The sequence below is a fragment of the Microtus pennsylvanicus genome, chromosome 13, assembly GCF_037038515.1.
Source record: "Microtus pennsylvanicus isolate mMicPen1 chromosome 13, mMicPen1.hap1, whole genome shotgun sequence".
NCBI classification, from domain to species: domain Eukaryota; kingdom Metazoa; phylum Chordata; class Mammalia; order Rodentia; family Cricetidae; genus Microtus; species Microtus pennsylvanicus.
Window position 1 is genome coordinate 45,261,042 of NC_134591.1, and position 22,384 is coordinate 45,283,425.

Consider the following 22,384-nt stretch of genomic DNA (forward strand, 5'->3'; position numbering starts at 1 on the left):
GTTACTGACCTTGTGTGGAATGTCTCTGAGGATTTGAGAGATGGAGCTGGGGGCGGGGGGGGGGGGGGGAGCGCTAGATTTTCACGTGACTTATCTCTGACATACTGCAGCAGGACTGAAAACACTCATCTGCTCACATTACAAGATTGAGCTATCAGAATTTGTGCTGTATTTTCAGATTTTTCTCCCTTGTGATTTTCTATTTTACAATTTCACCTAATTTGATAAAGGTTGAAGGTGGGGGGTGGCCTTTTCATACAGTGAGGGATGGAAGGAAGACTGCAACAATGATTCGAATGGTAAGGGACTATTTAAAATCTCCATCTGACAAACAGTTAGTGAGCTCCCTGGCCATCTCAAGTACTTGACAGTAACAATGTACAAATAATAGCTTTATTGGAGTGCCTTTTTCTTCCATACAAATCTTAAGATCATTGTACCTACGTATCCAAAACAGCTGCCTCACTTTAACAAGAGGAGATACACAAATAAGGCGTGTAGTTTCTTCCTTACTATTTTTTTATGACAGAGTTAAATGTAATCTGAGCTCACATTTAGGTTCTGTTAGCTACTGAGCTATGTTAGTTATTTGAAACATGGTAATGACCCGGTAAGGTGTAACTGCCATACTAGACTTCTTAAATGCTGTCTTTCCCTCTCCATATTGCCTTCTTCTCCCACCCCATGTATTGCTGGAGAATTCTTTGGCATTTTACCTCTCATTTTATAGAAAATAAGAGCAGTACATGTGAGTGGTTTTAGTAAACATGGGAAGTTAAACTTGTTATAGGAAAAGAAATAGCTTTATTTTATAATTTAAATCTTAAGTTTTTTGAGATACATTTATATGATTCCAGCTCTGTTTTCAAAAAAACAACAACAAAAAAAACAGGAAGAGCCTTGTAAGTTTGATTTGAGGGGAAAACTTAATGCTTTTGTGTTTTTAAATATAATGTATATGATTTTGTTTTTTGACCAATTGGGTTTCGTAGATAGTCCCAAAAAAAACCTTTTTGGAGTAAGTGTGATATATCGTACAGCATGCTATCTGTATATTATCAATCTTTTACATTTTTCTATGTTATTGCATTCTAAAATTGATGCACACTGGTGATTTAAGGGAAATTAACACAGAAATACCTCTTTTTCTTAATATTTTTCACTGTTTTTCTCAGCCATTCTTATTTAATAGGACAGTGGTAGTTAAGGGTTAAGCATACAGAGCTGATGCAACTCCTCCTTTTCTTCACCAGCGTTTTTCATTGGACAGTATCACCATAGCAACAGTGACATCAGTGAAACCTGAGTGTTCTATTGATTAGTTTCTGCTTCTTCCTTTTTTAATCTATCCTTTTTTCACCACATTTTAGTGAGGAAGCAATTTTTTTTTTTACAAATAGAGCCTATATTGATTTCTATCCCATAAATAATTTAAAGAGGGTAGAAAATTCTGCCCTTCATTTAAAAATTGAATGTTTCAACATGTATTTAAAAAGCGATTCAGGCTTAGGAGGATGGATAGCCATACCAGCTGTAGCTGATGTTCTCAGATATTCTTGCATTGTTTGCTGGTCTTCTAGGGAAAAGAACAATGTGGAACAGGACCTTAAAGAGAAGGAAGACACAGTTAAGCAGAGGACAAGTGAGGTTCAGGTAAGTGAGCTATTTTGCCCCATTTCTAATGTAGGAATGAATATTCATTGTAAATGTATTTTCTATTTGATGGGTATGATATTAGGTCTAGAGAATATCTAAAATTTGTATGACATAAATGTTTCTTTTTTAAAATGATGATTGTTGCTCTAAATTCTGCCCTTTAAAAATTATACTGCAATGAGAAAACAGTTTCTTTAAGCACATGTTTATAGATTTAAGAATATTTTAATGATATTTACCTACATATCATTCAATAAAGATAACTTTGAATGACTTGATAAAAATAATATTACACCAATAAAATTAAACTGGAGCATCATCAAAAACCAAATTGCTTTTTCATGCACGTAAGGTTTTTTTCAGCTCGGAGACCTACTATTTTCAAGAGTGTTTCTCATGTCACTGTTAGAATGGGGAATGATAGAGAGCAATTTAAAATAACATCTTATGAATTGCTTTATAGCTAAAATACCTGAAACTTTTCATTAAGAAATTTAATTCATTTTTGATGTTGTATTAGTAATTATATTTTATAAATAGAGGAGATAATAAACCTGTTTCTATTTGACAAATGTGACAGTATTGAACAGTGTTTCAAGTGGCCATGTTTCTGGGGTGCATTTTCTGAGTGCTGTATGTGTGGGCACTGGTAGCAGCTGCCAACAGGAGCTCATGGATAGGCATTTCCTAATATGTTACTTATGTGTTAGATTTTCCTACTTGTACTTTTAAACAGGTAGAAACTGCGGTTTGCTAGATCATTATTTTGTTTTGATAGAGGAAAACCATGCTAGGGTGGGGAAGATGATTCACTGAAGGATTGAGGAAGCCAAGGAGACTTGTGGTTGGTAGTTGACTCTGATTGGATGACTGCATTAATTTATTTTTTGGAATTTTCCTAAAAGTGGTATGAAAGTCAAGAGATTTATTGCCAACATTTCTCTTTCTGCTATTGATAATGGGTGTGGACTGGTAAGCTGCTTGAGTTTCGTTGTTTTGTGTAAGCCTCTTGAAAAAATGCCAACAGTAAAACTTATTGCTGGACACAGCTTGGGAACAGGATAAAAATCTACAAAGGTTTTTTTAAATATGAAATAGATATAGTCACTGGTATAGTCATAGACATCCTCTATACTTAACCAGCTGCTATCCTAAAATACACAAGTTCTTATCATAGATAATATTTTGTTATTACATTTCTGGGGAAAAACAAACAGGATGGACATTTAAATAGCCAGTTTAGGAAAGATCTAAAATTTATATTGGTCCTTCAATATCCTCAAATATTTATAATTATAGAAGTTTTATTGCTAAAATTTTTCCATAATGTTCTTGCTCATCTTCCTTAATGGTGTTAGTAGAATATCACTAAACTTTGTGATATCCAAAATGTATGATTGACACATGAAATCTGACTGACTTCTGCATAGGGTACTTCTAATATGAGGCATCTCAGATCTTGCGTAGTGTAGAACAAGTTGTGATGGCTGAAATTAAATTCACTGAAAAGTAACACTGAGATTAATGGAGTTCTGGGTTAGTGGAGTCATCTCTGTGTTATCAATGGTAATGAGATGCTAGACCCAGACAAGTGGAATTCATTCCTACTGAATTAGCTCTGACTTACCCTGTCATAACGAGGTGCAGACTAGGAGCAACACTGACAATTAAAATCTGTCATTCCATCTTTCAGCACTTTCTTTTCTTTTTTCCTTTTTGAAACAGAGTTTCAAACAGGCTGACATTGAACTCATTGTGTAACTGAGGATGACCCAGACCTCCCAGATACTGAGATTACAAATGTGCACCACCATGGCCTGCTTTCAATATTACTTTTCTGTTTTTTCTGGTAAAAGGCCATTTACTAGAGCTATTTCAAATAGCAGAATCTCAAAATGTATGCTTGGCTACTTCCTGACTCTACTTTCTAAAGGAGGTGCTAATGAGAAATGGAAGTAAAGACATTTCAGTTTATTGTTGAGTGTCCTACCTTGAGTGTTGGTGTTTCTCCAGCTAATTAAATAACATGATTACATAAACTCAGTTCTCAAGCATAGAAATTAAAGTTTTAAAACCAAAAGCCTTAATATTTTACTTAGTTTTATTTTATGAATGTTTTGCCTGCAAGTATGTATGTGCGCCATGTAACTGGTGTCTGCAGAGAGCAGGAGGGGTGCCTGATCCCTCGAACTTGAGTTACAGGCAGTTGTGAGCCACTGTGTGGATGCTAGGAAATGAGCCTAGGTCCTCTGCAAGAGCAGCAAGTACTCTTAGCTGCTGAGCCATCTTACCAACCCTACCTTGAGTTTTTTTGTTGGTCTTATTTTTGTTTTTTTATTGATGCTGGTGATTGACCTCAAGGCCTCACGTGTTTCCTCACTGGGCTGCACTCCATCCAAGTTGTTGGTTTGTGTTTATATATGCTCACTACTTTAAAGTAGAATATTGCTTTTCTAGGTTTTTCTTTCTTGTGTGATCTATGAGCTCACACCTTGAAATATTTTCTTTCCTTTCTTCTCTATGATCCCTGTCACTCTGGCACTGATGGCTGCTCACAATTAGATCTCTGCCTCTTGAGTGCACTTGTACATTTCCAGTCAGCCATTTTAGTGTTTATCATTAAAAGTTGGTCTGTCTTAAAATAAATCTTGTTGGAAAAAAAAAATGCCTTCAAGTCTGGACTTCCTATTCCTGTCAGTACTTTCCTTATTACTGTCTTACCTCAGATTTATGGGCTGAGGAAATGTCTCAGTGAATAACAGTACTTGCTATACAAGCATGAAGACCCAAGCTAGAATTCCCAGCACCCACATAAAACCCGAGGCATTACTGCATGTACTTGTAACCCCATTACAGTATAACAGGTCTGCTAACCACCTACCTAACTCTAGGTTGAGTCAGAGACCCTGTCTCAGAGGATTAAGATGGAGAGTGATAGAGCTGGACATCTGAATCCTTCTCTGAGTTTTGCAGATCTGCATGGGCACCAGAAGGCACAAGCATAAATGTGTACATACACCACAAACATACAGATAAATATACTATCATATATACATGTGCTCACACACACATTCCAGATTTCCATCTTATATTATATGTTTCTTGATCTTGGAAATTTTACTTTGGATCACATATGTCTTCTACTGTATTTGGAAATACATTGCTAGATATTTAAGGTAGCTGTTTAAATAAAAATAAACTTTGTTCTTATGCATGAAATTAAAAATAGTACAGAATGCACCCAGATCCCACTGGCTAGAAGGATCGGGAACATAGTAAGTAGTTATAAAGTTCTACTTTTATTTGACTTGGTTCATAGTAATGTCACATAAAAGGAAGCTCCTGGATATTTATATTTCATTAGTTAAGAATTAGTAGGGGCTGGAGAGATGGCTCAGTGGTTAGGAGCACTTGTCTGCCCTTCCAGAGGATGCAGGTTCAATTCCCAGCACCCGCATGGCAGTTCACACCTGTCTGTAACTCAGTTCCAGGGGATCTGACACCCTCACACCAATGTACATAAGAGTAAATAAATTATATATATATATTATATATAAATTATAAATATTAGCTTAACAGTTAAGAGCACTTGCTGCTCTTCAGAGGTCTTAGGTTTAATTCCCAGCACCCAAATAGTGGTTCACAACCATTTGTTTCTCCAGTTCCAGAGGATCCTATGCCTTCTTTATGGCCGCTGTAGGTACCCAGCACTTATGTGGTGTACATACATACATACATAGAGGAAAATCTCTTATACACATAAAGTAAAATCTAAGCCATGCCGTGGTGGTGCACGCCCTTAATCCCAGCACTTGGGAGGGAGGCAGACAGATCTCTGTGAGTTCGAGGCCATCATTAGTGCAGGCCAGCCAAAACCAGAGAAATCCTGTCTTGAAAAACATACATACATACACACACACACACACACACATACATACATTAAAAAAAATCTCTAAAAGACTTTTAAACTTGGAAAACGAGTTAGTAACTCAGACTAATTGTCCATTTTTTTCATTTTTTCTTTGTTTATTTGTTTGTTTTGCAAGATGTAACTATGGAGCCAGACCTGGAACTCACTCTATAGACCAGGCTGGCCTCAAACTCAACAGAGATCCGCCTGCCTTTGCCTCCCGAGTGCTTTATTTTAATTCACTTATTTGACTTTTTATCTCCACGTAAAAAAGTTTTGTAGTTGGATAAACAAGCTTTATTATTGACTTCAGTGGGGTTTTCTTGTATTATGGATTTTGTTGTTATTGTTTTGTTTGTTTGAGGCAGGACCCCACTATGAAATCCAGAATTGCTGTAATTTACTATGTAACCCATATTAGCCTTGAACTAGAGGTCCCCGTCTACACCTCCCAGATGCTAGAAATGCAGGCATATGTCACTGTCTTTCTTTCACTCCATGTTGTTCTTTAATGAAATAGACATACCTTTCCATGTTGCTAATATTTCATAGGTTTAATTGTTAAATTACTTCTTCAGTAGTACATCAGACTCAGGTTACTGAAATGAGTTATTTTAATATCTTTAATATGGCTTAAGAGTTTTGTGTGTTTAAATTTTATTTATACAAAGCTCCTCATGATGTGTGGAGGGGTGGGAATAAGTTTGTCAGTTTCAGTATCTTGAGTAGTTTCTAGAAAACAGAACATTTTTCTTGAAATTTCTTTCTCAATGAATCCAAGATTCCCAGGTCATATATTCTTTTATTCCTGAATGATACATCTTAGATGAGTCTGGTGTTTTTTTAAAGTAAACTTTGGCACCTTGTCTCACCATTCTTGTTCATTTTGACCCTGCTACTCCCCTTTGCTGCCACCCTTCTTCCCTTTGTGGTCCAGAGCATCATGAGGCTGGTAGAAGAGAAGCAGGAGAGCACCTTCCGGAGTCTCCAGTAACTCATGGATTATCCAAGTGCTAGGAGAACACGCACTCCCTGAGTGAGGGTGTGCTGGGGGTGGAGAGTGCAGGAGGAGGGACAGAGAGCTGTGCTTTTGTGCCTTTATCTAGTTCCAGGATAAGCAAAGGATAAGAAAATATGGGCCAAAATAAAATAGCCAAGTAGATCTAGGTACAGATAATAATGTAGAAGTTGCATTGCGGGGGGGGGGGGCAGGGGGGGTGGTAGTCTTTTTAAGTGAGTTAGTGGTAAAAGTTCTTTCTTAGTCTTATTAGCATATAAGTTGTAACTTTTTGTTTTGACTTAATTTTAAATCTGTTTACTAAAAGCAAATATCCTTTTGCTGTGGGCTTTTGTTGGAAATATTTTCTTAATATTATTTTATTTTTAGCCTTTCTTTGTAAAGATTTTTTTTTTTAGTGAGTGCATGTTTGCCTGAATGTGTATGTATGTGGGCCATGTGCATACCTGGTGCTAGTGAAGTATGTGTTGGGATTTCTCCTGCTCTGAACAGTAATGAGCCATCACCAACCATGTGGGTGCCAGGAAACACCTAAATCTTCCGAAAGAGCAGCAGGTGCTCCTAACTGCTAGGTCATCTCTTGTTTTATTTTCAGCTTTTAAGGCTACACTTTGTAGCCTCTGGTGATCTAGAATTTACTGTAGCTCAGGCTAGATTTGAACTCACAGCAGTCATTTTGCCTCACTCCTGAAAGTGCTGGAATTAAAGGCATGAGCCAGCATGCCTGCATTATTTTTTAATTTTTATAGAGATGGCTTCCTTTTTTCATGCTGATTCATGGAGAAATACTATTCTTTATTTTATGTATGTGCATTGGTGTTTTGACTGCATGTATGTCTTGTGAGGGTGTCAGAAACCCTGCAACTAAAGCTACAGACTAGTATGAGCTGCCATATGGGTGCTGGGAATTAAACACAGGTCCTCTGGAAGAAAAACCAGTTCCTCTTAACCTCTGAGCCATCTCTCCAGCCTTAGAAATACTATTTTTTATATGGTCATTGATTAATATTTAAGTATTTCCTAGAGGTATTTTATCAGTAAACTTTTCTTTAAGGCCTGTACTTTTGTATTACAAGATAGGTTTTCACTGCAGTGAAGGAAAAAGGAAAGGCAGTAAGATTGGATTAACTGAGTGAGACTATTTTGCTCTTACAAGAGAAAGGGTAGGACTGAGTATATATATATATTTTTATTTATTTATTTATTTATTTATTTATTTGGTTTTTCGAGACAGGGTTTCTCTGTGGTTTTGGAGCCTGTCCTGGAACTAGCTCTTGTAGACCAGGCTGGTCTCGAACTCACAGAGATCCGCCTGCCTCTGCCTCCCGAGGACTGAGTATATATTATATTGATGTGTTTATTCTCTTTTCTCTTGTGAAAGGTTATAAATATAAAGGTTATAAAGTTTATAAATATAAAGGTTCTCTTCTGAGGTTATAAATTGCTCACTAAAAATACGGATCACAGGCAGATCTCTGTGAGTTCGAGACCAGCCTGGTTTACAAGAGCTAGTTCCAGCACAGGCTCCAAAGCCACAGAGAAATCCTGTCTCGAAAAACCCAAAAAAAAAAAAAAAAAGGAATTTCAAGTTTGCCTTTCTAAAAACCTTAATTTGTTATTTTATGTATATAGGTTTTATGTATATAGATCTTAATTTGTTATTTTATGTATATAGATGTGTCTGGTGTTCAAAGAACCAACTAGAAAAGGGCATCAGGGCAGGTCCCCTGGAACTGGAGTTACAGGTAGCTATGAGCCACCACATGGGTGCTAGGAATTGAACTTCGGTCCTCTTGAACAGTGCTCTTAAACCACTAGGCCATCTCTCCAGCTCAGCCCCCCCCACACTTTTAAAATAAAAGTATCACATCTCTGGTGATTTTACTAATTTAAAAATATTCTTACGTTACTGATTTCTTTTTATGTAAGAATTCCCAAAACAGTATCAATATTGGTTCCTTCAATATACTGAACTATTTTTAAAAACTTTTTTTTAAATTTTGTTTTGTTTTGTTTTTTCAGGACAGGGTTTTTCTGTAGCTTTGGAGCCTGTCCTAGAACTAGCTCTTGTAGACCAGGCTGGGCTTGAACTCACAGCGCTCCACCTGCCTCTGCCTCCTGAGTGCTGGGATTAAAGGCGTGTGCCACCAACAAAATTTCATAATTACAGAAAATAAAATGGGTCACAGTAAATCTGTAAAATGCATAGCTAGCAAAATGGCTCGTCGGGTAAAGCCTGGGAACCTGAATTTGGTCCCTGGGACCCATATAGTTAAGGACAGACTCGACTCTCACAAGTTGCCCCCTTCTTAACAGACACATACACCGAAAAGCAAAACACACAGTTAATGAAATGTAACCATTAAAGCATGAGAAATAAGGAAGCTTTTTTTATCAGTGAATCCTTAACATTTGCTGTATTTTATATACATAAATGGTTTCATATATATGATCATACTGTATATACCTTTCTATTCAGCTTTAAAAAAATAATATTTTCCTTCTTTGAGTTTATATTAAAAGACCACATTTATGTGATTATAAAGACCAAAAATTATTAGAGAATGTGAAATTCTAGATTTTTGTTTGGGTTGTAGAGAAAAAAATAGGACCACTGTGTTCTATGTAGCACTGGTTGTCCTGGTAGTCACTGTGTAAACCGGGTGTCTTAGGATTTCTATTGCTGAGATGATAGAACATGACCAAAAAGCAAGTGGGGGAGGGTTGTTTGCTTACACTTCCACATCACTCTTCATCATGGTGGAAGTCAGGATAGAAACTCAACCAGGTCAGGAACCTGGAGGCAAGAGTTGATGCAGAGGCCATGGAAGAGGGCTGCTTACTGACTTACTCCTCATGGTTTGCTCAGTCTGCTTTCTTATAGAACTCAGGACTACCAGCCTAGGGATTGCACCATCCACAATAGGCTGGGCCCTCCAACATCAATTACTAATTAAAAAAAAAATGCCCTACAGCTGCATATTATGACAATATTTTCTCAATTGAGGTTCCCTCCTTTCAGATGACGTTAGCTTCTGTCAAGTTGGTATAAAATTAGCCAGCACACCAGGCTGCCCTCAGAGTCACAGAGATCTGCCTGCCTCAGCCTCTGGAGTGCTGGAATTAAAGAAGGTGTGTGCCATCACACCCAGCTGACAGGTTTTTTTTTTTTTGAGTGGCTGACGTGCTGCAAATACATGCAAAGGTAGCTCAGTGGAGGCAGTATACCCCATTGGAAGGTAGCTGTCTGAAAGGGGATTTACACCAGCATTTCGGGGAGGATTTGCTGGCAGGCTAGAGACAAAAAGAGAAAGAGTGGAAGAAGAGGCCATGGATTTGACCAGAAGATAAAGGCTAACGCAGATGCGGGGAAATGGTACACCTCTGTTTTGACATGCTAGAGAAGTCAGACAGACATCCAAGGACAGATCTGAGTAAGCAAACTAAATGTCCAGATCTTCAAGAGGTTACTTGCTGTGAAATAATCCTTTTATATACTGTGAATATGTATTATTCTCACTGTTTAATAAGTTGACAGGCCGATAGCCAGGCAAAAAGTGTAGGTGAGACAATCGAATGGAGGATACTGGGATGAAGAAGGGCAAAGTCAGGGTGAGACACCAACCAGCCTCCAGGGAAGCAGGACCTGTAGAAAATAAGGTCACAAGCCATGAGCCATGTGGTGGGGGCATAGATAAGAAATATGGGTAAATTTAAGTGTAAGAGTGGGCTAGTAACAAGCCTGCGCTATCGGTCGAGCTTTTATAAGTAATATTAAGCCTCTGAGTGATCATATGGGAACTGCTGGGTGGGAGACTACTCAACCACTATGTCTGACTACGATTACTTGAAGGCTGAGTGTAAAATAGAAAGCTTTAGTCCCCCAATAAAAAATATGTAATAAAACAAGATTTGGTTTTCCCTTAAAATAGGCTTAAAAATTCACCTGTCTATGCCCTCAAAGATAAATGTGTATGTTTTCTTGTGTTTTAGGATCTTCAAGATGAGGTTCAAAGGGAGAGTGTTAACTTGCAAAAACTACAGGCCCAGAAGCAGCAGGTGCAGGAACTCCTTGATGAGCTGGATGAGCAGAAAGCCCAGCTCGAAGAGCAGCTCAAGGAAGTTAGGAAAAAGTGTGCCGAGGAGGCCCAGCTGGTAAAACCTTGCTGTTTACTGACTCTCTGCTTCCATTGCTTTCCTGGTTACAAAGAAAGCATCCCCTACTTGTTAAGCAGCAGTCTCGTCTGCAGTAACTTTATGAAAGAGTTGAAGTTACTGTTCTCTGTAGTAGAAATTAGAGGAGCTCTGTTTTTCCAGATCTTGATCACATGAGACTTTTGCCTCCAAGTTTCTACTAGCCCCTTCTGCTACCAAAGAATACATCAAAAATTCCAAACCGGGCTGGAGAGATGGCTCAGCGGTTAAGAGCACTGACTGCTCTTCCAGAGGTCCTGAGTTCAATTCCCAGCAACCACATGGTGGCTCAAAACCACCTATAATGAGATCTGGTGCCCTCTTCTGGCCTACAGGCAGGATACTGTATAAATAAATAATCTTTTTTTTTTTTAAATCCAAACCATGAAACTAGATATCTCTTCGCTTAATTCCCTTTCCTCTCATTTATCTCCACTTGTAGATCTCTTCCCTGAAAGCTGAAATAACTAGTCAAGAAACTCAGATCTCCACTTATGAGGAAGAGCTGTCAAAAGCTAGAGAAGAACTAAGTCGCCTACAGCAAGAAACAGCACAATTGGAAGAGAGTGTGGAGTCAGGAAAGGCTCAACTGGAACCTCTTCAGCAGCACCTGCAGGAATCACAACAGGAGATCAGTTCAGTAAGTGGAAGCCAACAGCATGCCTGGAGGGCCCCTGTCTGTCCTTTTTGTACTGTCTGACTTCTCCTTCTTTACCTACCTATTGATTCTCTTTAGTTGTTTAATACTTACAGTTGCCAGTTGGACAGCTGATGGTCATTTACATAAGTGAGTAGAGTATGGGCTTTGGAGTTAAACTGTCCAGGTTTAAATGCTGGTTCTGCCATTTATTAGACAAATCACCTTTGAATATCAGATTTTTCATCTTTAAAGTTGAAGATTTAACAATACATTAGTGCTATTATAAGGATTATATGAGGCAAAAGATGAGGTAGTTTAACATAGTGTCTGACACAAATTCTCAGTAAATATTGTCTGACAGGTATTTTTGTTGTTTTTTTTTAATTTATTTATTTATTAAAGATTTCTGTCTCTTCCCCGTCACCGCCTCCCATTTCCCTCCCCCTCCCCCAACTAAGTCCCCCTCCCCTCCTCAGCCCGAAAAGCAATCAGGGTTCCCTGTCCTGTGGGAAGTCCATGGAACCCCCACCTCCATCCATTGGGGCACCGGATATTTTTGTTGTTTTTTAAAGATTTATCTGTTTATTATATATATAGTGTTCTGTCTGCATGTGTTCTGACTCGCCAAAAGAGGGTACTAGATCTCATTATATATAGATGGTTGTGAGACATCACGTGGTTGCTGGGGATTGAACTCAGGACGTCAGGAAGAGCAGCCAGTGCTCTGCACCATCTCTCCAGCCCTGTCTTGTTTTATGTCAGCATGACACAAGCCAGAGTCATGGGGAGGAGTAGCCTCCTTTGAGAAAATGCTTCCATAAGATGGGCTGTAGGCAAGCCTGTTAGGCATTTTCTTCAAGATTGATGGGGGAAGGCCCAGCCCATGGTGGGTGGTGCCATCTCTGGGTTGGTAGTCCTGGGTTCTATAAGAAAGCAGGCTGAGCAAGCTATGAGGAGCAAGTCAGTAAGCAGCACTCCTCCAAGGCCTCTGCATCAACTCTTGCCTCCAGGTTCCTAACCTGGTTGAGTTCCTATCCTGACTTCCTTCCATGATGAAGAGTGATGTGGAAGTGTAAGCCCTTTCCTCCCTGGTCATGGTGTATCATCACAGCAGTGATAACCCTCACTAAGTTGGAACATCTTGTCTTCTCTTGGGTTTCTGATTTTTCATTGAAATAATTTAGTTTTCTTGTTTCTGCTTTTTTATATACTTAATATAACATAAAATTATATATTTTTATAATTTTAAATGTAAATATATAAAATAAGCATAAAAATCTATTATTTAATCTATTATAATTGAATTCTGCCTTTTATGTCCCACTGTGGAATTCATTTGAATAGTTGAGGCTGAAACAGCTTTATGTTTTGTGTGACTCAATATTTGAAGATACTTTTTAGGACTCTTCTTTCTCATTAACAGATAGTGCTAGAACACAGGGCATTCACTTGCCTTACCCTTACCTTCTTTAACTTCCTGTAGCTCCCCTACAGCTTTATTGCTGAATCTTCATCCTCTCTGTTACTTGGCTATCTTTTCCTCTGGTATCCTGGGTCTGTCGTTTTCTAATTATACCCTGAAAGACTGCCAGTTCTCAGATACTGAGACAGAATTCTTGGAGATTTCACAAGACTTACAAAACAAATACATGCCTGCTAAAATTGCAGGAGGACTCATTGGGAAAGATTATTGAAATATTTAAGTCATACTTCATTCCCAGAGGATTCTCCTAATAGAAAGCAAACTCATCCTTGAGTAAGTCTAGGGGCATACCTCTTTGTATGATACATATACTTCTAATATTAAATTGTTTTGTATTTCTGCTTTGTATTGGCAGATGCAAATGAGACTGATGGAGATGAAAGATCTGGAAAATCATAACGACCAATCAGGTTGGCGCGATAGCCCACAAAGCATTCTTGTAAATGGTGCTACAGATTATTGTAGCCTCAGCACCAGCAGCAGTGAAACAGCCAACCTGAATGAACATGCTGAAGACCAGAACAATCTAGAGTCTGAGCCCATACACCAGGAGTCATCAGTGAGTCTTTATTCCGTGGTCTTCATAATTAGCGTCTGCTCCCCCCCTCTCTCACACACACACAGAGAGAGAGAGAGAGAGAGAGAGAGAGAGAGAGAGAGAGAGAGAGAGAGAGAGAGAGACTGATGAAGATCAAAGTTTGTGTGAATATACTTATGCACATGTGTAGAGGCCAGAGGTCTTTAAAGTGTCATTCCTCAGATTTTTTTTTTTTTTTGGTACGGGATCTCTCACTGAGATCTGATCTTCACTGATTAGATTAGAATGGCTGGCCAGCAAGCCCTAGGTATCTATCGACACCTCCCTTGTCTTGGGATTCCAAGCCCACACCACCATGCTTGGCTTGGAATGCATCCGCATGGATGCTGGGGATCTGAACTCAGGTCCTCATGCTTGAGTTACAGCACTTTATCCATTCGGATAGCTTCCTAGTCCCATAGCCAAGCTTTGTTAGCATTGTGTATGATACAAAGAATGACAATTTTTTAAAGATATTTTTAATTTTTATTTATGTATATGTGTTCAGCTGCCCACAGAAACTGGAAGAGGGTGTCAGATCCTTTGGAGCGGGAGTTAACAGGCAGTTTGAGCTGTCTGGTGTGGTGCTGGGACTCGAACTTGGGTCCTCTGGAAGAACAGCTGGTGTTCTTAATTCTTAAGCCATCCCTTTAGCCTCAATAATTAAAATTCTTTCTTTTCAAGGTTTTTTTTTTTTTGGTTTGTTTGCTTATTTTTTGTTTTGTTTATTGAGAAAGGGTTTCTCTGTGTAGCTCTGACTGTCCTGAAACTCACTCTGGCTGGCCTCAAGCTCAGGGATCTGCCTGTCTCTGCCTCCTAAGTACTGGGTTTAGAGGTATGTGCCACCACACCCAGCTTTTTTTCAGTTTTAATTAATGTTCAAATTATTCTAATTAATAAAATTAAAGATTTTTTAAATGCTATGGTGTTATCATACTGGCCACAACGTTAATATGAAGCTAAGGATGGTGTTAAGCTCTTTTTTAATTTGATGTGTCTGTGGGGTGTGTTATCTAGTGTGTTCACCTGTGATTGCATTCATCCACGTGTGCAAGTGTAGAGGCCAGAGTTCAGTTTTGGTCTTCTGATGCCACTCTCTACCTTAGTTTTTGAGACAGGGTCTCCTCACTGAAAATAGAGCTTGCTGTTTTAGTTAGACCAGTGGTGTCTACCTGTCCCTGTCATCCCAGCATTGGGGCTACAGTTAGACACCACTATTCCTGGCTTTTATTTGGGTGCTCTAAACCTGAACTGAGTTAGTTCTTGATGCTTGTGCATACAGCACTCTACCCATTTATTATTTATATATCCTAAATATATAAATACCACTTGTTCAGTCCATATATTGTTACTTATGTGTGTTATAAGTTCAGAGCTTACCACTTAGCATTGAATATGAAAAGGTTTTTAAAGGGGCTAGGCATGTAGCATAGTGGCAAATAGTTTTCATAACATGCAAGAGACCCTGGATTTAATCCCCAATACCTAAATAAATTTTAAAACACCATATATGTACAGTTTTAAAAATGCACACCTTTATATCCCAGCACTCAGGAGTCACATTGAGCCTCTGTGAGTTTGAGGTCAATCTGGTTTACATAGTGAGTTCCAGGCCAGTGAGTATCACACAGTTGGGGGTAGGGGGCTGGTATTGACATGCCACAATATTCTGTGGAATCTAGACAAAAACTAGCAGCAGTTGTTTCCACTTCTTCTAAGTGAGTCCTGAACAGAGGTTGTTGGGCTTTGCAGCATCAAGCCACCTCGCCAGCCTGAGACAAAAGATTCTTAAACCTTCATACTCACATATGTATTTTTGGTAGGTGAGAAGTAGTCCTGAAATAGCACCTTCTGATGTGACTGAGGAAAACGAAGTTGTGACTGCAGCTGGTAACGAAAAAGTTAGTCCCAGATTTGATGATGACAAGCAGTCAAAAGAGGTGAAGATAATTATATATTCAATTGTTCTTGTCACTCATGTCTTAAATGTTCTTTGTAGCTGCAAGAATATTTACTAAGTTTTCAAAGTTTGTATATGATCTAAATGTGTGTCACTTGAAGTATTATCTTTTAAATGTTTGGTTACTAAAAGATCTGTTTTAATTTAAAATTATTTCTAGGAAGATCCATTTAATGTAGAATCAAGTTCACTGACAGATCCAGTTGCAGATACAAACTTGGATTTTTTCCAGTCTGATCCTTTTGTTGGCAGTAAGTATCTTTCTTTTATAAGTATATTCAAAATAAGGCTTTCTGGTGTATAAACTATATAAGCATTGAGGCTTCAATTTTGAAAGCCTTTTTAAAAATTGTTTGTATTGAGCTATATATTTTTCTCTGCTCCCCTTCCTTCCTCTGCCTTCTCCTTCTACCCTCTCCTTTCATCCCCATGCTCCCAGTTTGCTCAGGAGAGCTTGTCTTTTTCTACTTCCCATGTAGATTAGATCCATGTATATCTCTCTTTTTTTGTAAATATTTTCATGGTTTATTTACTTTATTTTATGTGCAGTGGTGTGAAAGTGTCAGATCCCCTGGAACTAGATCTTTAGACGGTTGTAAGCTGCCATGTGGGTGCTGGGAACTGAACCCAGTTCCTCTGGAAGAGCAGTCAGTGCTCTTAACCACTGAGCCATCTCTCCAGCCCCGATGTATATTTCTAGAGCTATCTTGTGAAGTAAAGTGAGTTTGGTATCATGGTTGTATGCTGTTAATTCCAGCCCTTGGTAAGCAGAAGTGTGAGGTTTGAAGCCAATCTGATAGCTAGTTCCAGCCAGTGCTACATAGTGAACCCTAAGCTCAAACACAAAAAGGACTGGAGATGGTTCAGCAATAAAGATCACTTGCTGCTCTTGTAGAGGACCTGTATTCAGTCCCCAGCAACCACATTGCATCTCACAACCATCTGTAACTCTAGTTCCAGAGGATCTGATACCCACTTTTATCTTTCTTTGGCATCAGACATGCGTATGGTGCATAGACATGTGAGCAAAACACTTATACACCTAAAAGAAAAGTAAATCGGACTGGAGAGGTGGCTCAGAGGTTAAGAGCACTGACTGCTCTTTCAGAGGTCCTGAGTTCAATTCCCAGCAACCACATGGTGGCTCACAACCATCTGATCTGGCCTGCAGGGATACATGCAAGCAGAACACTGAATATGTAATAAATAATAAATCTTTTAAAAAATAAAAGTAAATCAAATATATACAAACAAGCAAAAAACAAAAGATATGAAACTAAGGCACACAGGCAAAATAACTTACCTAATAGTCATGGCAGAAATGAGCCCAAATATTTGAACTCTTTAAATAAACAAACACAAAACAATTTTTGAAATGTATAAAGCACCAGGAATAAACTTAAGTTTTATACTTAAAATATATAGAGCTTGGGCTGGAGAGATGGCTCAAAGATTAAGAGCAGTGGCTGCTCTTCCAGAGGTCTTGAGTTCAATTCCCAGGCATATGTGCAGGCAGAACACTGCATACATAATAAATAAATTTTTAAAAACTAATATATACACATATATATGTATCTCTATTTCTCTATATTGACATATATAGAGATATACTGTATATAGGCATAGAGAGAGATGTGTGTATACATACATATATATATATAGAGAGAGAGAGAGAACATGCTGAGGTTGTGACTCGACAGTACTTGTCTAGCAGACATGATCTGTAGAAGAACATTTACAGTTTTATAATCTTCACCACAAAAGATGGATGATAACAAATATCTGAGGATATATAGAAATTAAAACCACCATACACTACTGGTGGGAATATTAAATGATTTTTTGTCTTTGGAAAATGGTTTGGAAATTTCTATGCCAGTAATTAAACAGAATTATTGTAAGACCTGATATGTAATCAGGAGGAATAGACGTATACCCACATAAAACCTTGTATGTTTTTGCTTGCTCCCCCCAAGCCCCCCCCCCTTTTTTTAAGAGACAGACTTTCTCCTTGTAGCCATGGCTGTCCTGGAACTCTGTAGGCCAGGCTGTAAAAAACATGTATGTTGATATTGATCAGTCCATCATTTTTTCTCCTTTGCAATTAGTCTTGTCTTTTTTCCTAATGTATGTGAACATGAGTACAGAAGCCAGAGGCATTGGATCCCTCTCTAGTTGGAGTTGCAGGCAGTTGTAAGGTGCCCAATTTTTTTTTAATCTTTTTTTTTTATTGAGAAAATGAGAAAAAAAAAAACCAAGTTTCCACCTCCTTCCAGCCTCCCATTTCCCTTCCCCTCCTCCCACCCTTCTCCCCCTCCTCCTACCCTTCTCCCCCTCCCCCCACTCCTTTCTCCCTCCCTCTCCAGTCCAAAGAGCAGTCAGGGTTCCCTGCCCTGTGGTAAGTCCTAGGTCCTCCCCCCTCCGTCCATATCTAGGAAGGTGAACATCCAAACTGGCTAGGCTCCCACAAAGCCAGCACATTACATAGGATCAAAACCCCTTGCCATTGTCCTTGGCGTCTCATCAGCTCTCATTGTTCGCCATGTTCAGAGAGTCCAGTTTTATCCCATGCTTTTTCAGTCACAGTCCAGCTGGCCTTGGTGAGCTCCCAATAGATCAGCTCCACTGTCTCAGTGGGTGGGTGCACCCCTCGTGGTCCCGACTTCTTTGCTCATGTTCTCCCTCCTTCTGCTCCTCATTGGGGTCTTGGGAGCTCAGTCCAGTGCTCCAGTGTGGGTCTCTGTCTCTATCTCCATCCATCACCAGATGAAGGTTCTATGATGATATGCAAGATATTCGTCAGTATTGCTATAGGATAGGGTCATTTCAGGTTCCCTATCCCCAGCTGCCCAAGGAATTAACTGGGGACCTCGGCTTGGGCACCTGGGAGCCACTCTAGGTTCAAGTCTCTTGCCAACCCTAAGGTGGCTCCCTTAACTAAGAATTGTGCTTCCGTGCTCCCCTATCCAACTTTCCTTTATCCCAATCCTCCTTTTTCCCCAAGTTCCCCCCTTCCTCCCCTTCTCCGTTTTCTCTCCCCATCTCCCCTTACCCCCATCCCACCCCACCCCCAAGATCTCAATTTTCTCCCCGGCAACTTTGTCTACTTCCCATAGCCAAGAGGATAACTATATGTTTTTCCTTTGGTTCACCTTCTTACTTAGCTTCTTTAGGATCACCAATTGTAGGCTCCGTGTCCCTTATTTATGGCTAGAAACCAATCTAAATAGACCTGTTAGTCGCGAAGAATTAGAAGAGGTTATCAAAAACCTCCCTATCGAGATGCGCCACGGCTTCGGTAGTGACCGGCTCTTCTTTGCTGCCTGAGCGGCGCCAGCACCTTCCTCAGGAGCTCGCAGCAGCCGGCTGGCCCCTGCTCCAAGGCAACCATGTGCGACCGGAAGGCGGTGATCAAAAATGCAGACATGTCGGAAGAGATGCAACAGGACTCGGTGGAGTGCGCTACTCAGGCGTTGGAGAAGTACAACATAGAAAAGGATATTGCGGCCCATATCAAGAAGGAATTTGACAAGAAGTACAACCCCACCTGGCACTGCATTGTGGGGCGGAACTTCGGTAGTTATGTGACACATGAAACCAAACACTTCATCTACTTCTACCTGGGTCAGGTGGCCATTCTTCTGTTCAAATCTGGTTAAAAGCATGGACTGTGCCAAACACCCAGTGATCCATCCAAAAACAAGGACTGCATCCTAAATTCCAAATACCAGAGACTGACTCTTTAGCTTTGCTAAGGGAACACCTCGTTTGAATCTGTTGTGTTTTGTGCGGAGCATCATCCTCTGTACGAGTTTGTGGTTATAAAATAATTAGTAAAACAAAAAAAACTCCCTATCAAAAAAAGCCCAGGGCCAGATGGTTTCAATGCGGAATTCTACCAGAACTTCCAAGAAGACCTAATACCTATACTCCTTAATGTATTTCACAATATAGAAACAGAAGAGGCACTGCCAAATTCCTTTTATGAAGCTACAGTTACTCTGATACCAAAACCGCACAAAGACTCAACCAAGAAAGAGAATTATAGACCAATCTCACTCATGAACATCTATGCAAAAATCCTCAACAAAATACTGGCAAACCAAATCCAAGAACACATTAGAAAAATTATCCATTATGATCAAGTTGGCTTCATCCCAGGGATGCAGGGCTGGTTCAACATACGAAAATCTATCAATGTAATCCAGCATATAAATAAACTGAAAGAAAAAAACCATATGATCATCTCATTAGATGCTGAAAAAGCATTTGACAAAATTCAACATCCCTTTATGATAAAAGTATTGGAGAGATTAGGGATACAAGGGTCATACCTAAATATAATAAAAGCTATATACAGCAAGCCGACAGCTAACATCAAATTAAATGGAGAGAAACTCAAAGCCATCCCATTAAACTCAGGAACACGACAAGGCTGTCCACTCTCTCCATACTTCTTCAATATAGTGCTTGAAGTTCTAGCAATAGCAATAAGACAACATAAGGGGATCAAGGGGATTCGAATTGGAAAGGAAGAAGTGAAACTTTTGTTATTTGCAGATGATATGATAGTGTACATAAGCGACCCCCAAAACTCCACCAAAGAACTTTTACAGCTGATAAACAGCTTTAGTAATGTGGCAGGATACAAGATCAACTCCAAAAAATCAGTCGCCCTCTTATACACAAAGGATATGGAAGCAGAGAGGGAAATCAGAGAAGCCTCTCCATTCACGATAGCCACAAACAGCATAAAATATCTTAAGGTGCCCAATTTTGGTGCTAGGAATTGCTCCTTGGCAAGAGCAGTATACACTCTTAAATGCTAAGTCATATCTCTAGCCCTGTTTGTCTTTTTATTGTTTATTTATAAGAGCTTTTTACATGTTCTAAGTAAACTCTTCTGATGTATGATCTGAAAATATTGTGTGTATGTGTGTTGAGATGAGACAGTTTCTCTTTATGTAGCTCAGGCTGCCTGAAATTAGTGACAGTTTTCTTGCCTCATCCTCCTGATTGCATGAGCATTTATACTCCTGTTTTTCTTCCAAGAACTTTATAGCTGTTATATCTAGAACTTTGAGGCTGGAGGAATGACTTAATGATTAAGAACACTTGCTGCTTTCCCATAGGACCTGAATTCAGTGCCCAGCACCTATATCAGATAGCTCTCTCCAGGAATCCGATGCCCTCTGGCCTCTGTGGGTACCTGCACACATGCATGCTTGCTCACATGCACACACACACACACACACACACACACACACACACACACACAGAGAGAGAGAGAGAGAGAGAGAGAGAGAGAGAGAGAGAGAGAGAGAGAGAGAGAGATTATTGATCTTTAGAGCTTTGATTTAGTTAATTCTATATCTAGTATGAGGTAAAGATCTTTCCTGATAGCTGGGTGGTAGTAGTGCACGCCTTTAATCCCAACACTTGAGAGGCAGAGGCAGGTGGATCTCTGTGAGTTCAAGGCTAGCCTGGTCTACAAGAACTGGTATCAAGACAGCCAGGGTTGTTACACAGAGAACCCCTGTTCTCTTGAAACGCCAACCCCCCTCCAAAAAAAGAAAGAAAGAAATCTTTTCTGTTGTCCAAATACCATTTGTTTTGTTTTGAGACAGGCTATCCTGTAGTCTAGGCTGGCCTCAGACTCCCTATATAACTACTGATCCTCCTGCCTCCACATCCAAATGCCGAGATTATGATGTATACCATCACACCAGATGTATGGAGTTCTGGGGATGAAGCTCAGGACTTTGTTCTACTGGGAAAGGACTCAGCTAACCTGGCTACATCCCCAGCACCCAAATGCCGGTGGTTGAAAAAAAACTATCCTTTCACTCTTTCCACATCATGTGTTCTTGATATTCTTGTCAAAATTCAAGTGGCCTTAACTTTGAGAGTTTATCTCTGTCTTCTTCAATTTATGAGGGTTTTTTGTTTGTTTTGTTGTTTTTACCTTAGTCTTTCTTTATTTCATGAAGTGCTAAGGGTAATATCTACCTAGTAGCCAGGAGTAGAGATTTTGTTGGTAAAACTTCACTTTTGTGTCTCTATCTATAGCCTCTTTCAGTCTTTGTTTTACTCCCTGTAACCTCTTTTGGTCAAGGGTAAGTTTATTTGGTTTTTACATTAGTTACTCTTCTGTTGCTATGATAGACACCATGACCAAGACCGCTTACGGAAGAAAGAGTTTACTTGGTTTACAATTCCAGAGGGTTGGAGGCTGTAATGGCAGGGACAGCATGGCAGCAGAAGGCTTCAAGGTCTTTGAACTCTCAGAGCATTCCTACTGTGGCACACCTCTTCTAACAAGGCCATACCTAACCTAAACCTCCCCAGTGACACCAACTAGAACCAGGAGATCAAATGCCACAGACTATGGGGTACATTTTTCACTTAAACCACCATAGTTCTAATTTGCCTTTTTATATGAGGTGTGTTGAATCATCATTTATTTTTTCATTATTTTAAATCTTTTCTAAAGTGAATAACATAATTTTATTTACTTTGAAGTAGAATTATTGAATCCATTAAGTTATTGTTTAACTTAAGAAACTTCCTTTTAAAATCACTCTTTTCAACAATATACATAATAATTTGTGTGTGTGTGTGTGTTTTGTTTTTTGAGACAGGGTTTCTCTGTGTAGTCTTGGCATTCCTGTAGACCAGGCTATCCTCATACTCACAGAGATCCACATGCTTCTGCCTCCTAAATGCTGGGATTAAAGGCATGAACTGTATTTTCATCTCTGTTTTCTTCTTTTGTAACAGGTGATCCTTTCAAGGATGATCCTTTTGGAAAAATTGGTCAGTATATTTTTTTAGTTTCTTCTTTAATTCTTTTCTGCTTAACTATAACCTTTTACTGTATTTTGAGACAAGAACACACAGCTTGGGTTGTCCTAGGAGGGGAACTGCTTTTTATTAAAACCGCTTT

The 22,384-nt window shown here is 39.3% G+C and overlaps 2 protein-coding genes across 5 annotated transcripts in view; both read left to right on the plus strand.

The window, feature by feature from the left end:
* The window catches only part of Eps15 (epidermal growth factor receptor pathway substrate 15), a 99,361-nt gene that overhangs the window by 58,355 nt on the left and 18,622 nt on the right, over window positions 1-22,384 (plus strand). For all 4 annotated transcript variants that reach the window (XM_075946047.1, XM_075946049.1, XM_075946046.1 and 1 more), the window contains exons 13-19: window positions 1,581-1,653; window positions 10,578-10,739; window positions 11,221-11,418; window positions 13,257-13,460; window positions 15,302-15,418; window positions 15,599-15,689; window positions 22,219-22,254. In XM_075946047.1, coding sequence (XP_075802162.1) covers window positions 1,581-1,653; window positions 10,578-10,739; window positions 11,221-11,418; window positions 13,257-13,460; window positions 15,302-15,418; window positions 15,599-15,689; window positions 22,219-22,254 — 881 coding nt within the window. The remainder of the gene's footprint in view (window positions 1-1,580; window positions 1,654-10,577; window positions 10,740-11,220; window positions 11,419-13,256; window positions 13,461-15,301; window positions 15,419-15,598; window positions 15,690-22,218; window positions 22,255-22,384) is intronic.
* Window positions 18,715-19,165, plus strand: LOC142834054 (dynein light chain 1, cytoplasmic). The gene has a single exon (XM_075946050.1). The coding sequence runs from the start codon at window positions 18,828-18,830 to the stop codon at window positions 19,095-19,097; it is 270 nt and encodes an 89-aa protein (XP_075802165.1). The 5' UTR covers window positions 18,715-18,827; the 3' UTR covers window positions 19,098-19,165.